Below are 17339 nucleotides of genomic sequence, written 5' to 3' on the forward strand. Positions count from 1 at the left end.
CATCACAGAGCTTGCTTGGGATTCTCTGTCTTTCTCTCTGCCCCTCCCCCGGCTCACATGCTCACTCAAAATTTTTTTAAAAAGTATGGACATAGGCAGTAACTTAAAGGATTATTTTCACTTTGTTATTTACAAGTGTAAATAAATATCTAATATGAATTTATTTATCATGAGCAACAATACAATTACACAATTACATAGGACTTAAATTAGCAGGCTGCTTGGCAACATTCTATAATCACTAAGAATTTAACGTAGTCATTTGATCACCAAGTCCAGGATGTGTATAATTTAAAATCTCAAATTTCAAGGGCACCTGAGTGGCTCAGTTGGTTAAGCGTCCGACTTTGGCTCAGGTCATGATCTCGTGGTTTGTGAGTTCAGGCAGTGCATCAGGCTCTGTGCTGACAGCTTAATGCCTGGAGCCTGCTTCAGATTCTGTGTCTCACTCTCTCTGCCCCTGCCCCGATGGTATTCTGTCTCTCTCAAAAAATAAACATTAAAAAAAATTTTAAATAAAATACAAACTTCAGGGGCGCCTGGGTGGCTCAGTCGGTTAAGCGTCCCACTTCGGCTCAGGTCACGATCTCACGGTCCGTGAGTTCGAGCCCCGCGTCGGACTCTGGGCTGATGGCTCAGAGCCTAGAGCCTGCTTCCGATTCTGTGTCTCCCTCTCTCTCTGCCCCTCCCCCGTTCATGCTCTGTCTCTCTCTCTGTCTCAAAAATAAATAAATGTTAAAAAAATTAAAAAAATAAATACAAATTTGATATGAAACCTTTTGGTGTATCTTAAATGTCCATTCAACAAAAAAAACAGTAAATTGTGATGGCTTCTCCATTTTTCCAAGCATAAAATGAAGATAACAGTAAAAATGTTAAAGTAAAATTCTGGATTGAAAACCTCAGTATGTGTAAATAAAAAATAGTAATCCCTAGCGTTTGTGTTTGAGCCTAAAACCAATAGACCATATTTGTCCTGTTGATTTAGCACTGAAACAAAAAGCTGGAAACAAGCATCCATGAAAGAAAAGATCATAGGAAGGAGGCTTGGCTCTAAAACCTGCAAGGTCTTGTGTCTGTAGATGATAATGGATTTGCTGCATAGAGCTAAAGAGATCTGGGTGCTACCCTCATCCGGGTACTTATTCTCTGGCCTCCCGGGTTCTTTACTCATCCCCAGTTTTCAACGAAATGTGCCATACTCTATTGTATGGTCTCACATCTCAATTTTGAATTTGGACTGAATTCACATGTTCAAGGTTGTTCCACAAGTCTTTAACAAAATATTCCAGGGCTACCTGGACAAATTTCTGCAATGTGCAGGGAGTTCAATTTCTTAAGAAATCTTGATAGTCAGTGTGGAAGTTTAGAAATAACAGAACTAACATTCCCAGGTTTTCATGTGGTTTTGGTGTACCATTTTTAGCAGAAGCTTCTAATAAATACAGTTTTCTGTTCCGTGAAAGGGCTCCTGAAAGCACGCTTATGATGTACTCTATCATTAAAAGGTTTTAGGACCTCTTCATCTTTTGTCTCTTACCAGTATTGCCCCCTTCGTCTTCAAGCTGGAATACTTACAAAAAAAAAAAAAAAAATTAAAAAGCTGGGAAGTGGCAAAATTAAAGATGTGGTATTGGGGGCGAAGGACAAAAGTGGCGATCTGGCACACTGTTTAGAAAATTGCTTGAGAAGAGGGGAATTACGTCCACAGAGGGTCGGATAGATAAAGAGCCTCCAAGACACGTGCATGTGGAGTGCGTGGGTTGAACCCTGTGTGGCTCACGGCAGGAGGCACCAGCGTCTGGGTGGTGATCTAGGGCGACCGCGCGTGGCCGCCTCCACCTGCTGGAGGAGCGGTGGGGGCGGAGCTAAGATGCGGAGGGAGGTGACGCACGCGCAATCCACATCACCAGGCTCCCGGCTCGACCCTCACCCAGGCCCAGACCGCGGCAGAATCCTCCGGCTGCCTCTCGGTGAGTCCTGCTTTGATGCCTGCTCGACCCCCTGAAGCCCACCTGAGACACGCGGGTTTTACGGGACTGGCAAGGGAGGGGGCGTCCTGCTGAAACCCTTGAGGTGGAGTCTGAGGGCAGACAAAGGCTGGGTGGGGATTAGGAGGTTCGGGTATAAACTGGAGGGGAAGAGTACCGAGAGAGGAAATTGGGTAGCTGATGAAATCAGAACGGTGTTGGCCCGGGGGTTAAATGAAACAAAGACATCCTGCATTCGCACCGGCCAGAGGAAGATGGAGATGGCAGGAGAGGTTGGTGTCTGCCTCCAGCCTTTTACGTCAGAATTGCAGGCTTTGCTGTCTCAGCTCTTTGGGAAACAAGGTTTTATATCTAGGGGTCGCTGGAAAAAAGCCTTTCCTTTACAGAGACAGAAAATGGGGGTTATAAATATTGCAGTTTGAAGGAATCAAATGAATCCTCCAACTTCCCCCCAGATGAATGGTCAAAAAGGAGGGTTTGCACAGCCATTGCTTGTAGCGTCCGTCTTAAACAGGTTCAGCTGCAGCAGCTGCAGAGGGCAGCTGCGTGAATCTTTGTCCTCTTGGTTTGCAGGCTTCTGCTTCCATTGAAGGCAACATTTAGGACAGGTTGACTCCCCAGATCAGTTTTCTCCCTCCCCTTCACCTGTTCTGTCTTCCTCCTCATCACTACCACTTCAAGTTCTAACCTCTAGAGCCCTGAGGCCATATTGCCAACGTTATAGTCACAGTATAGGGGGCTCTGTGCCTGGCACTTTTTTGATGCTCCCAACAATCCTGTAAGACAGACACTTTCCTCATGCCCGTTTTGCAGAGGAAGCTGAGGCATTCGCCCAGGATCACTCAGCTGGTATGTGGCTAAGCTTGCCTATTCTCCCCTAGCAGACTGCAGGGCAGGCCTGAGTTGTGTGTATTTTCGTCCCCCTCGGGTCTCAAATGTATTAGATGTTTGCTGAGCTGAGCTCTTCCCTTCCACCGCTCCTAACCTTTCTGTGCTTCTTTACCATTTGTATCTTCCTAACTCCTTTCTCAGAGCCTCTTTTTCCCCCGAGACTGGGAAGACTCAAGATGTCACTCTCCCTCTCCCTGTCTCAAAATCGAAGCAAGTTCTTGTTGTTGGTTGGTTGGTTTTACTAAGAGAGGAGAGAGTGTTGGGGTTGGGGGTAATGAAGGCTTTCAGGAAACTGAAAGAAGAATAAAAAAAAGAGTGAGAATGGCCATTCCTGTCTAGTCTTCCCAAGGATGCGCGTGCAGAGGGAACTGGCTATCTTGGATTGTTTTGTTTCTTCAGTACTGTTTCAGAGCAGATGCTCTGCCTAGACTGGACACTTAAGGCCAAAGCAACCCCCTAAGTATTTTTCATTGCAGCCCCAATTGGGTGGTATTTGAATCACTTACTTGCATCATTGATCATCACAGATGCCGACTGTGGCCATTTGATACATGTTGGTCTTTTTTTTGCAGGTTAACAATGGTTTCTGGGATGGTTTCTACCATGCTATCTGGCCTATTATTTTGGCTGACACTTGGATGGACTCCCACATCTGCTTATAGCCCAAGGACCCCTGACCGGGTCTCAGAAACGGATATCCAGAGGCTGCTCCATGGTGTTATGGAGCAGTTGGGCATTGCCAGGCCACGGGTAGAGTATCCAGCTCACCAGGCCATGAATCTTGTGGGCCCACAGAGCATCGAAGGTATTTACTGTATTCTGCCATTTTGAAGTTTCCAGTAGCATTTAAAATAATTAATACATGCTGAAGAACCTTTACTTCCTCCCTCTGTTTTCCATTTCTTCTTTTTTATTTAAAAAAAATTTTTTAAGTTTATTTATTTTGAGAGAGAGAGAGAGAGCGAGCACAGGCAGGGGAAGACAGAGAGAAGGAGAGACAGAATTCCAAGCAGGCTCCTCACCACCAGCGCAGAGCCTGACGCGGGGCTTGAACTCACACACTGAGATCGTGACCTGAGCCAAAGTCGGACACTCAACCGACTGAGCTACCCAGGTACCCCCAGGTGCCTCCGTTTTCTATTTCTTCTTATTCTATACAATATATACATACATACATCCACATCAGAATATAAGTTTCAAGAGAACAGGGACCTTTTCTGTCTAAGTGCACAGCTGTAGCCTTAGCACTTAGCACAAAGTCTGGTACGTTAACATTTGACTGAATAAGGGAGCATCTGGCATTATTCCTAAAGAAAGATTAGAACCCAGATCCCATATCTGTCTTCTCCCATACTGATCTTTAGGAAATTGTGTCCCCACCTGGCTGCCTCTTTGAGTCATTGCCAACCAGTGTTTGTAAAAGATCCTTAAAATGCAGGACCTGTAGGATCTGACTTGATTCTTAGGGATGATGTCATATAAACCCAAAGAGAGCTGAAAGAGGTGCTAACATTGAGTTTATGTCAAACATTTTTTTGGAAAAAAAAATTTTTAAGTTTATTTATTTTGAGGGAGAGAGAGAGAGCACGCTGTCAGTGCAGAGCCTGTCTTGGGATTCGATCTCATTAACTGTGAGATCATGACCAGAGTGGAGATCAAGAGTCGGACGCTTAACTGATTGAGCCACCCAGGTGCCCTGAGATATTGTGAATTATAACAAATGTTAATTAGATTGTTTTAGTGTGGCAAGACCGCTTCCCCCTAGAATGTTTTTTTCAATTTTTGGCAATACTGTAATACTTTTATTAAAAAACAGTACTTTGTTATTTAATGCTTTATTTATAAAGAGAATCTGAATCTAGTTCTTAGGAGTTGGTGACAGGCAGGTGCCTCTATGTTCATGCCTTGCTTTGTATTCTGATTCTGAATGTTGTCTTTCTCCTGTGAGGTGTAGTCATAAAGCAGTAGCATGGCTAATTTAACTGCAAGGGAGCACTCCAAATATTTGCCCATGTGCGTGGGTTCCTAAGGAAAAATGTGAACTCTGAGTTTTGTCAGAATACACAACCAGTAAATGCTATTCTCTATGGCTTGATTATGCATAATTTTGACTAAGTCTGTGATTTCCTAAAAATGCTTTCTGTCCTGGAAAACTGTAAGTGCCATGGATATGGTTGACTTCATGGTTGATAGAGAAATGATTCCTGGGGCGCCTGGGTGGCGCAGTCGGTTGAGGGTCATGATCTCATGGTTCGTCAGTTCGAGCCCCGCATTGGGCTCTGGGCTGACAGCTCAGAGCCTGGAGCCTGCTTCAGATTTTGTGTCTCTCTCTTTCTCTGCCCTTCCCTTGCTCACACTCTGTCTCTCTCTCAAAAATAAACATTAAAGAAAAATTTAAAAAAAAGAAATGGTTCTCATTTCTGTCTTGTTACCCATAGTTGTCAGCCCCTAAGTAAAACTAACTCTGTGGGATTGTTGTCTGTTTAGGTTGGCATTGGATTTCAGGAACGGATTAACCAATAATTTGAATTAGCAAGCATGCAAACTTAGCATAGGGCTTGGATCAGAGCAAATCAGGGCTTCTTGCCACTCCTTTTGGGATCAATCTAAACCCTTCCCACCTGCCACCTGTCGTTTCTAGCCCACCTATCCATTTCAGACCAGCTTTCTTGAGACCGTAAATATCTGCCCTTCTAGTGCAGGAAGTGCTTGATTAGTCACCCAGCTGTTGTCATGGAGAAAGCTCTCCAAGTTTCCATTAATACCTGAGGCCTGATCATCTGTGTGGAAGAGAAACAGCAGCTCCCTGGCAATCAAAAGCTTCTGTTTATCCAGAGCCTCATCTTCTTCACTCAGTATGCAGTTATTTAGCACCCACTCCAAGGCAGCCACTGTGCAGGGCGGGGGCAGCTGTGCCCTAAAAGATGCTCAGGCTAGGGCTGGGAGAGGGAGAGAGGTTACTACAGTGCACCATGGCAACTTTTTTGGTAGATGTACAGACAAGCTGCTGTCATGGAAGCAAAGAATAGGAGTAATTTATTCTGCTTGGGAGTAGATAGGGGTGGCTATAAGAAAATGCTCCTGGGGGCACCTGGGTGGCTCAGTCGGTTAAGCGAAAGACGGGCTCAGGTCACGATCTCGTGGTTTGTGGGTTCGAGCCCTGTGTTGGACTCTGTGCTGACAGCTCAGAGCCTGGAGCCTGTCTTCGGATTCTGTCTCCCTCTCTCTTTGCCCCTCCTCTGCTTGCTCTCTTTCTGTGTCTCTCAAAAATAAATAAAAAACACTAAAAAAAAGAAAAAAAGAAAATGCTTCTTTAAAGAAGCAACATTTGATTTGGGTTTTGAAGTCTTTTAGGAGTTCATCAGGGAACACTGAGTGAAAAGGCATGGAAGTTTGAGAGAGCATGGATTAGGACAATTTAGAATGAAAAATTCTGTTTCCGTTATTACCCGTGATGTGAGGTCATGGCCATGTTAGGTCACCTCTAACAGTGTCTGTGTTAGGGATGAATACTGGCTTGCATTTGAGTTTTTTATTACTCTATAACAAATTACCTCAAATTTAGCACCTTGCCATAATGCTCATACATTATCTCATAATTTCTTTTGGGCAGGAATCTAGCATGGGTTTGCTGGGCCCCTCTGCTCAGTCTCATCAAGGTGTTTGTTGGCTGGAGCTTGGGGTCCTCTTTCAAACTCATTAAGGTTGTCAGCAGAGTTCAGTTTCTTGCTGCTGTAGGACTGAGGTCCTTTCTTGCTGGCTGTCAGCCAAGGTCCCTCTCAGCTCTTAGAGGCCACCCTAGGTTTTAAGCCACATGGCCCTAGCACAATATGGCAGCTTGCTTCTTCAAAGCCAGAGGGAGAATATCCCTTTAGTCTCCTAATTATAGTGTAATTATGGGAGTGGCCATCCCATCCCCTTTGTCATTTAACAAGGGAGTGATATCTCATTATATTCACAGGTCTCACCCACACTCAAAGCAGAGGATTATGCCTGGTGAGGACTCCAGGGTGGCAATCTTGGGGGTCATTTTAGCATTCTGCCTATTACAGCTTGGATGAGAGCTAATAGAAAATAGTCCAAAGGCTTTGGGGGAAAAAAGAAACAAAATAAGAAGCCTGGCCTTTTCCCAGTCTTAAACCTTAGCACTTAATTTGTTGGGTGGTCTAATCCTTGTTTATGTGAGTATAGCATCATTTCAACTCATCCATTTATTTGAATCGTCTCTGCTCATTTACTCATGCTAATTCCCAGGCTTCTGACAGATATGTGTAGTATCTTGTATATCCCTTCCAACGTTTATTGTAGGATTCTATTATGAAGGACTAAGTTAGAAAAGTATTTTGTTTTGTTTTTTATAGAAAGGATAGACGTAATATATGTATGCTGGTATGAATTTTAACATATGTTTAATGTAGGCTATTTGCAAAGACATCTGAATTTCAATGCCAGCTCCATCATTTAGTAGTGATATGACAGTGAGCAGATTACTTCTCTAAGCTTCCATTTAGCTTGGGGGTAGGATTTGAATTTACTCGCCTGCAAACAGGTAATATTCCAGTTCAGAAAAAAGTGTTAGCACACATAATTGCACTACTATGAAATCACTTCTCAATGAATCATCATCATCACTTTAGATGACAATTACTGGACTCTCAGTCCCTTGCAAGAAGAGATATTTATTGTCTAATGAATGGCACATCAAAGATGACGTTCTCTTATTTTGTCTACTCTGATTAATTAATCATATGATCCTCAGATTAATCTCATTACTGAAGATATATATTAGTCCTCAAAGAGTAGGGTTATAAACTAGCCTTTTTCTATGGGATACAGGATATAGGATCATTATGAATTACCATTGGGTCACTGTGGTCAAATATTCCATTAAAAAACTTTCCCTCCTTTGATCTCATATCCCTTGTAGTTATTGTACTTTTTTTTTTTTTTTTTGGCTGCCTTTCCCAGCAACTGTTCACCACATACCGATCGCACTTCCCCACTTACCGATTTCTTCTAGTCCATGGTAGTCCACTGTTCCTGCCACTTATTTACCAGGTCAACAAGTATTTCTTGAATGCCAGGCACTGTTGTAGGTACCAGGGAAAGAAACATGAACCTCAAAGATTGGTAGGACAGGAGAGATATAGTCCCTGAATAAAGAAATAAGTAAAATACATAATAAGTCAAATGGCTCTAAGTGCTATAAAAATATAAAGCAGAGGAGGGGGATGGAGGAAGAAATAACTTAAATAGGGGGAGGGGATTACTCCCTGGGAAGATAAGCAAAACTCTTGAGAGTTGGAGAGTGAACTGTGTGATATGTGGGGGAAGATGTTCCAGGGAAAGAGCTGCACATGCAAAAGCTAGATGGGAGCAAGGAGGCTAGTGTGGCTGGAGCCCAAGACTCAGGAGGACAGTAGGAATGAGGCTTGACGATGGCAGCAAGGGGAGGTGGGAGGCGTGGTGCGTGGAGACAGACCACTTCACGGGGTCTCTGGCTTTTCCTCTAAGTATGTATCCTTGAAAAGGATCGCTCCAGCTGCTGTACGAAAATAGTTCTGCAGGAAGGGAGGACTGGAATAGGGGAGATTAGTTGACAGCCTGCTGTAATCACCTGGAGCAGAGAAGTGTTAGCATGATAGGTAGGGAGGTGGTGAGACATGGTCAGATTGGGGGTATATTTTGAAGTCAGAGCCAACAGGATTTGCTGCTGGGTTGGAGGCAGGAACTGAAAGAAAGAGGACTCACGGGTGACACCAAGATTTTGGCCTGAGGAACTGGAAAGAACGGTTTTCTCCAGGAGGAGCAAACCGAGCTTCTCCAGAAGAGTTCAAGTTCAGTTTTGCATGTGTTCATTTTGAGATGCCTTGGATGGTTCTCATCAAGGCCAACCACCCTTGCCAAATTTACCTACATTCTGCCTTCGTCTTATTCACCTTTGGCAGCATTCGGCACGTTTGACCTTAACCTTTTTATTTTCTTGGTTTTTGTGCCAAGATGGCACGCTTTTGGCTTTCCTCCTTCCCCTTTCCCATTAACCATTTTCTTCTGGGGTTCCTTGGCAGTTTTCTCCTGCTGCTCTAATGCCACCTTTAATTATTAAGTTCTCCGGGGCTCAGTGCTGGGTCCACTTCTTTTATTCTTCTCAATTCTCTGCCTACATGATTGCATTTGTTCTCTTGACTCCAAAAGCTATTTCTTTGCTGGTGACGCATTTGTATTTTCAGCCCGAACTTGTTTCTTGTCTATGTATAGGCTTATGTGAACTGCTAAATTACCACATGTCAATCCTGATTTCTCTACCACCATCTTCCTCAGCGTGTTTATGTCAGTCTTTTCTGTCTAAATGAATAGTGCTATCACTTAGCCATACATGCAGGCCAAAACCTGGAGTAATCTTCAGTATTCTCCTTTACATGTCATACCCAAGTTATAAGCAATTTATTCATTTCTGTTTCTAAAATACATCTGTAATTTGTCTGTCCTCTCTTTTCTCTGGCTCTGCTCCCAACAAGCTGCTTCAGGATACCATTGTGTCTGGCATGGATTTATGAAATTGTCTGTTAGTAACTGCGTTCCTTCTACTTTTCGTTTCTTTCAAATTGTTCCCCACAGGAAAGTCAGAGTTAAACTTTAAGAATAAAAGTTTAGGGATGCCTGGGTGGCTCAGTTGGTTGAGTGTCTGACTTCAGCTCAGGTTATGATCTCATGGTTTGTGGATTCGAGCCCCGTGTCAGGCTCTGTGCTTTGGATTCTGTGTCTGCCTCTCTCTCTGCCCCTCCCCTGCTCACGCTCTGTGTGTGTGTGTGTCTCTCTCTCTCAAAAATAAATAAACATTAAAAAAAATTTTAAATAAAATTTAAATCCCATCACTATCACTTTTCGTGGTTAGAATCCAATCAGTGGTTTCCCATTGCACCTTGATTAAAACTAACACTTCTACAGGCACCTGGGTGGCTTAGTTGGTTAAGCATCTAACTCTTGATCTTGGTTCAGGTCGTGATCTCATTGCTTATGGGTTTGAGCTCCACACTGGGCTCCACACTGAGTGTGGAACCTGTTGGGGGATTCTCTCCCTCTCTCTCTCTATCAGCCCCTCCCTTGCTTGTGCTCTCTCTCTCTCTCCAAAAATAGAAACAAAAATAGAATAACACTTCTAGCCATGCCCTGCAAGGACCTACAGCTCCTGCACACCCTCCTTCCCAAAGTTGCTCTGCCCCCCATCCCTTCAATCCCTTGATCACACCAGTGCATTTCCCACCTCCAGCTTCCCACTCCTTGTTCTTCCCGCTCTGCCTGGTGTACCTTCCTCTTCCATCTCATTTTCAGAGTCGCCTACTCAGAGAGGGCTGCCCTGACCGCTCTGTCTGTGTAGCTAACATTCTCCGTCAGTGTTCTTTTGTTTTTTCAAACCTCCATAGCATCTTTTGTAATTTGTAATTAAATGTTTGTTTCCTTGTGTATTATCTGTCTCCCCACTGCAACGTAAGCTCCATGAGACTGTTTTATTTACTACTTTATACCAGGACACATAGCAGGCATATAGTAAATATTTGAAGAATGACTATATAATATCAGGCGAAAATAAATATATCTAGTGGCAACAGGTAAGTTTGATATACTGTTTGACATCTGGATCTATTGAGACTTTTCTCCTTTCAGTTCAAGGAGGATATTTCATTTATATTCTGTGTTTTTAGAAAATCTGCCTAGAAGTTTTTGCCCAGAGCTTGGTGATACATGCTCAGCAAAAAGTCGGGTTTACTTTGTGACTGATAAGCACAGTACAGGTACAAGGTCGGGTGTCCTTTCTACTCCTGTCTGTTGAGAAACTGGAAGGACCTTTTGCAGTTCCAGAACTGAACCAGCAGGGGGCCAGCTAGACTCGCAGTGTATCCGAGGAATCCTGAAACTTGGTTACCAGCTTCCTGATTAAATTGCCAGTTGTTAAGTGGTCACTAGGGAGGAAGCATTTGCCAAAAACATCTGAGAGCATTGGGGGGTTTTATTTCTCCAGAGGCACCTTAAACATGACTTGGTAAGGAGCATCTTTCAAAGTGTACATTCTTAGCCCAGAGCAAAATTAAAACACAGAGTAAAGATAAGGACCAACTTGTTTTATAGAGGACAGAATGTTCACTTTGATGGCCAGTAGAACTGAGGCTGAGTCTTGGCCATACTGTTCACAAGCTGTATGTGACCTTGGCAACCTTCCTGAGTCTTAGTTTTCTCATCTATAAAGTAAGGCTTTGAGCCCACTTGCTCACCTGCAGTGAGTGGATGCTGTTAGTAACTGCATTGCAACCTGCCTCCTCTCATTTGGATTATTAGCAACACACTTTCATTCTTTAATGGCTTTCCCCTGATATTATTCTTGATTACTCATCTGGTTAGAAAAACCCCCTTGTATTTCAGTAGCGGCCATCTTCCCCCAAGCCCAAAGTTGTTTACTGGTCCCTGTGACATACCTGAATGGCTCCTGTTGTCATATTGTCCCCAGAAACAAGAGAAGCCACCAGCCAGCAAGGTGATTCAGAGAGCCATTTGCCATGGGGTAGAGACTCTTGGAAGTCAGGAGCCGCTTTACCAGCTGACAGTAATGTTGGCCTTGGATGAATTCAGTCAGAAAATGTGCTTTAGTTTTTAGAATATTAATAGCCTCTGGTAAAAGTGGGTCTCCTCAGTGCCTCCTGTTTATTTTCCCCCACAATTCTAGGCCACCAAATACCTAGCTTTGTGATAACACCAGATAACAAACCACTGGATATAAATGTATAAACACTGGCATTTAATGGTTTCAAATAATTTTAAAGTTTATTTATTTGCTTAGAGAGAACAAACATGCATGTGCATGCACGGTGGGGTGGGGCAGAGAGAGAGAGAGAGAGACAGAGCTTCCCAAGTAGAGCACTCCTGATGCAGGGCTCAATCCCACGAACCGTGAGATCATAACCTGAGCCAAAATCAAGAGTGGGACACTCAACCGACTGAGCCACCCAGGCACTCCTCAAATAATTTTAAAGCTATATTACCAAACATAAAAATACCAAAATTCTTTTTTACAACACTGACTTTTGGACCTCAATATTTCCATTTCAAAACAAAGAGAACCAAGATTGTTTTCCTAATAAATATCAAGAGGAGAAAGAGTCCTTTGTCAGGTAAAGCCTATTTGAAGGGGCACATCCTAAGGAGCATTATTAGCCAGACTTTGGACTCTGTAAATAACTGCAGTGCCTCCATTTTGCCATAGGGAGGCAGCAGTTGCTTCCCATTTGAAGGTTGGATGGGAGAGAGACTTAAACACTGAACGGCAGAGGGGCCTCACTTATTTCTGGCTAGCCTCTCTGCAGTTGGAGGAAAGGATGGGGCTGATTCTTGACCCATGAATCCTGACTAAAATCTTTCTAGGCTGGCCGCATCCTGGGGAAGCCAGTGAGAGCAACGGGTTGGATCTGTGAGAAGGCCAGGGCCTCTAGTTTGGCCCATGTCCTTTGGGGTTCCATTCAGCCCACCCTGAACTCAAATCCTTAAAAAAAGTCCCTGGATGAGTTCCAGTTTTCCATCTTGGTCAATTGCATGGATAATGATAAGAAATTCAAAAGGAGTAGTAGGAGGTTTGGAGTTTTTTGGGGGGAAGTGGAGGCAGGATAGGGAGATGAAAATAATGACTTATTTTTCTGTTGTGTTTAAGTTGCCCTGAAACATCCAGGTGCAGGTGTCCAGGAGGCACTTAGATGTATATGACACAGGAGAGATGCTGGGGTGAGGGAAGAGATTTCAGAGTGCTCCCCATGGTATTGGCGGCTGATGCTGTAGGAACAGGTGAGGGTACCCTGGGTGAGTGTCAAGGAGGAAGAGCATAACACCTAAGAAAAAGGCCTGTAAGACTCAGTCTATGAGGGCCAGGTAGAAGAGTCTACAAGGAAAACAGAGAAAGATTGGCCACAAGGCATCAGAATGATGACGTGTATAGAAAACAAGGAAATAAAGTGTTTCAGGAACTGGCAGCAATTGCCATGGTAAAAAATCTGCAGAGAAGTCATATGAAATAAGGGCCATCAGGTATAAAGCATTCACTGGGTAGAGCAACACCAGAGTCACTGGGGCACTTGGGCAGAAACCACGGGGCAGGACACAGGGAAGGCACCATGTAAAACCCTCTTCCCAGGAGGCCAGGTAAGGGGGAGAAGACTGAGTAAGCCTTATGGAAGGCATGGGGGATGGATGCCAGAGAGCTGAAGAAGGTTTTTGTTTAGGTTCTTGGTTTTGGATGGGAGAGATCTGAACTTGTTGAAGTACGAATTGGCTAGAACCAGTGGAGAGGTAGCCTTGAAGATGTGGGAGGAACAGCAGATAACGTGAGTGGTGGAAGTTCCTGAGGGTGTGGGAGGGGATGAGAACTGGAGCACAGGTGGCCTGGGTCTGGTCCTTCCTCCGTGGGCAGAAAGGGAAGAGGCAGAGGGGCATCGGGGTGCAGTGAAGTTTGGAGGTTTAGGCCTCAGTATTTGTTGTAGACACGCTACCATTTCGAGCCACCTGCTCAGAATTAAAATAAGAACACAAGAAGGAAGTGTAGTCAGCCTCCCAAATCTCTGTTTGTCATCTTATGTATCTCATACCCCTTGCCTGTATGTTTTTTGGTATTTTAAAGTATCAGATATCTTTAACTTTTTGTGAACTCGAAAAACTCATTTTGGGGCCCCTGGGTGGCTCAGTCCGTTTAGTGTCCGACTCTTGATTTTAGCCCAGGTCATGGTCTCATGGTTTATAAGTTCGAGCCTCAGGTCAGGCTCTGCTGTGACTATGTGGAGCCTGCTTGGGAGTCTTTTTCTCCCTGTCTCTGCCCTTCTGCTCTCATGCACACACGCATGCATTCTCTCTCTCAAAATAAATAAACTTAAAAAAAAGAAAGAAAGAACCTCAGTTTTCCTATTGTGTTTCCCCTTTACTGTCACAAGACTGCCACACACAAAACACTTCTGACCCCAGATGTGGGGGGGGGGGGTGATTTCCCACACCAGGCAATTCTGTGACACTAGTTGGGTGTCCTATAATTTAACTCAATTCTGACATGACCTCCCTGGAGAGAGTGGCAGCTCCCCCAGCTTAAGGGCTCAGTCCCACAAGACTCCCCCACTCCAGATGCCAGCTTCAAGTCCAGACAGTCACCTGTGCTTCTGACTTACTGGCTATAATTCTGAGGTTCCTGCCACCCACTCCTCAGGTTAGATTGATTTGCTAGAGCAGCTCATGGAACTCAGGGAAACACTTAACATTTACTGGTTTGTTAAATGATATTATAGAGGAGATAGATGAACGGCCAGATGAAGAGGTGCATAGGGCAAAGTCCGGGAGGGTCCCTAGTGAAGGAGCTTCTGTCTCCATGGAGTTGGGGTACACACCCTCCCAGTGTGGATGTGTTCACCAACCTGGAAGTTCCCTGAACCGTGTACTTTTGGGATTTTATGGAGGCTTCACTCTGTAGGCATGATCAATCATTAAGTCTGTTTTCAGCCCTCACCCCTCTCAAGAGACTAGGGGGCGGGGCAGAAAATCTTAAGCTTCTAATCATGGCTTCATCTTTCTGGTGACCAGTCCTCATCGGGGAGCCACCCAGGTGCCCACCCAGAGTCACTTTATTAGAACAAAATACACTCCAGTCATCCAGGAAATTACAAAGGGTTCCAGAGCCCTGTGTCAGAAACCAGAGTCAAAGACCAAATACTAGAATTCCTAGTACTCTTATCACTTAGGAATTTACAAGGATTTCAGGAGCACTCTGCCAGGAACTAGGACAAAGTCCAAGATATATTTTCTGTTATCTTGCATGGATATATCATCTAACTACTAGTTATTTATTAATTCTGTTACAGCATTTTTGTATTTATGTTATAAAACCCATATATAACTTGTAAAATATAATTCAAGATGAAAAAGACTGTCATCTTTGTCTCCTTTCTTTTTTGATTAATATAATGAATGTTTTCAGTGAGGCATTAACCAAGATGACAACTAGAAATAATCTTAATGGGATGTTGGGGAATGTTGTGTGTGCATTTTATATGACTTTGCAACAGTGCAATACAAAAAATTAGTATGATCTCGCTGCATACACAACACGGGAAGTGATGTGAATCCTCCCAAAGTAATGGTTTGTCGAGTGTCCCAATTTCAAAGTAGTAGGCTTAGTAATTGCAAACAGTGCTTGTTGTATTTTAGCAGATAAGCAGAAATAGTCATCATCCTTGGTCAGGATTGTTGTTGAATTATGTGAATTTTGAGTCATGTTGGCATCTTCGGCTCACCCCTTAAGTAAAATGTGACCATCTTATAATGGCAGAGGGGGTTGTGGAAAACCAGCACAGTTACTGAGATTCAGTTTACTGTGTAACGACTGCTAATTTCTGCGCCACGTGTCTTCAGGACAATTGCTATGAAATGCTCACTTCCACACAGGTTGGAACCTGCATGAGTCTGAGCCTCCACATATTTTCATAGAATTCAGGAGAAGTCAGAGTATTGGTCAGGGTTTTCCAGAGAATCAGAACAAATGGTCTGTGTATGCATATGTGTGTGTATTTATAAATAAATTATAAAATATGTTTATATTTATATAATATATAATCATAATTATAAGATTTAAATAATTATTAATAACCATTAACCATTAATAATAATTATTATTATCAAATTAATTAATATTAATAATAACCATTAATAATTATTATTTAATAATCATAATGATTAAGTAATTATCAAATAATTAAATTATTAATAATTTATTATTATATTATAATATACTATTATATACAATATATGATATATAATTATATATAACATAAAACATTATAATTACAATTATAATCATTAATAATGATTGCTGTGAGTGGGGTGTTGAAGTCTCCTACTATTATGGTATTACTATCGATGAGTTTCTTTATGTTTGTGATTAATTGATTTATATATTTGGGTGCTTTCACATTTGGCGCATAAATGTTTATAATTGTTAGGTCTACTTGGTGGATAGACCCCTTGATTATGATATAATGCCCTTCTTCATCTCTTGATACAGTCTTTATTTTAAAGTCTAGATTATCTGATATAAGTATGGCTACTCCGGCTTTCTTTTGTTGACCATTAGCATGATAGATGATTCTCCATCCCCTTATTTTCAATCTGAAGGTGACTTTAGGTCTAAAGTGGGTGTCTTGTAAATAGCATATAGATGGATCTTGTTTTCTTATCCAGTCTGTTAACCATGTGTCTTTTGATTGGAGCATTGAGTCCATTGACGTTTAGAGTAAGTACTGAAAGATAGGAATTTATTGCCATTATGATGTTGTAGAGTTGGAGTTTCTGGTGGTGTTCTCTGGTCCTTTCTAATTTTTGTTGCTTTTGGTATTTATATATATGTAGATAGATAGATAGATTAGATAGATAGATAGATAGGTTTTTTTTTTTTTCATCTTTTCTCCCCTCAGAGAGTCCCCCTTAAAATTTCTCGCAGGGCTGGTTTAGTGGTGACAAACTCCTTTAATTTTTGTTTGTCTGAGAAACTTTTTATCTCTCCTTGAATGACAGCCTTGCTGGATAAAGAATTCTTGGCTGCATATTTTTCCGATTCAGCACATTGACTATATTCTGCCGCTGCTTTCTGGCCTGCCAAGTTTCTGTGGATAGGTCTGCTGCAAACCTGATCTGTCTTCCCTTGTAGGTTAGGGACTTTTTTCCCCTTGCTGCTTTCATGATTCTCTCCTTGCCTGAGTATTTTGTGAATTTGACTATGATATGCCTTGTTGATGGTCGGTTTTTGTTGAATCAAATGGGAGTCCTCTGTGCTTCCTGGATTTTGATGTCTGTGTCTTTCCCCAGGTTAAGAAACTTTTCCTCTATGATTTGCTCCCATAACACTTCTACCCCCATTTCTTTCTCTTCCTCTTCTGGGACCCCTATGATTCTGATGTTTTTCCTCTTTAATGAGTCACTGATTTCTCTAATTCTTAAATCGTGCTCTTTTGCCTTCATCTCCCTCTTTTTTTCTGCTTCATTATTCTCCATATGTTTGTCCTCTATATCGCTGATTCTCTCTGTTCTGCCCCATCCATCCTTGCCACCATGGCATCCATCCATGATTGCAGCTCAGTTATAGCATTTTTCATTTCATTCTATTTTTTACTTCTTTTATCTCTGCAGAAAGAGATTCTAATCTATTTTCAGCTCCAACTAGTATTCTTATTATCGTGATTCTAAATTCTGGTTAAGACATCTTGCTTGTATCTGTGTTGGTTAAATCCCTGGCTGTTGTTTCTTCGTGCTCTTTCTTTTGGGGTGAATTCCTTCATTTTGTCATTTTGAAAGGAGAAAAGGAATTAGTGAGGTAGAAAAATTAAAATTAAAAAAATATTAAAATTTAAAAAATATTAAAATTAAAAAAGTAAACACACACACAAA

The 17339-nt window shown here is 42.5% G+C and overlaps 1 protein-coding gene across 2 annotated transcripts in view; it reads left to right on the forward strand.

Moving 5' to 3' along the window:
* Window positions 1-1850: 1850 nt before the first annotated feature.
* Window positions 1851-17339, forward strand: part of SCG5 (secretogranin V) — a 65903-nt gene continuing 50414 nt past the window's right edge. For both annotated transcript variants that reach the window (XM_019442649.2, XM_019442650.2), the window contains exons 1-2: window positions 1851-1973; window positions 3455-3687. In XM_019442649.2, the coding sequence (XP_019298194.1) occupies window positions 3462-3687 (226 nt within the window). In that variant the 5' untranslated portion in view covers window positions 1851-1973; window positions 3455-3461. The remainder of the gene's footprint in view (window positions 1974-3454; window positions 3688-17339) is intronic.

Source organism: Panthera pardus, unplaced genomic scaffold (genome assembly GCF_024362965.1).
Source record: "Panthera pardus isolate Hobbes unplaced genomic scaffold, ASM2436296v1 HiC_scaffold_24, whole genome shotgun sequence".
Lineage (NCBI taxonomy): Eukaryota > Metazoa > Chordata > Mammalia > Carnivora > Felidae > Panthera > Panthera pardus.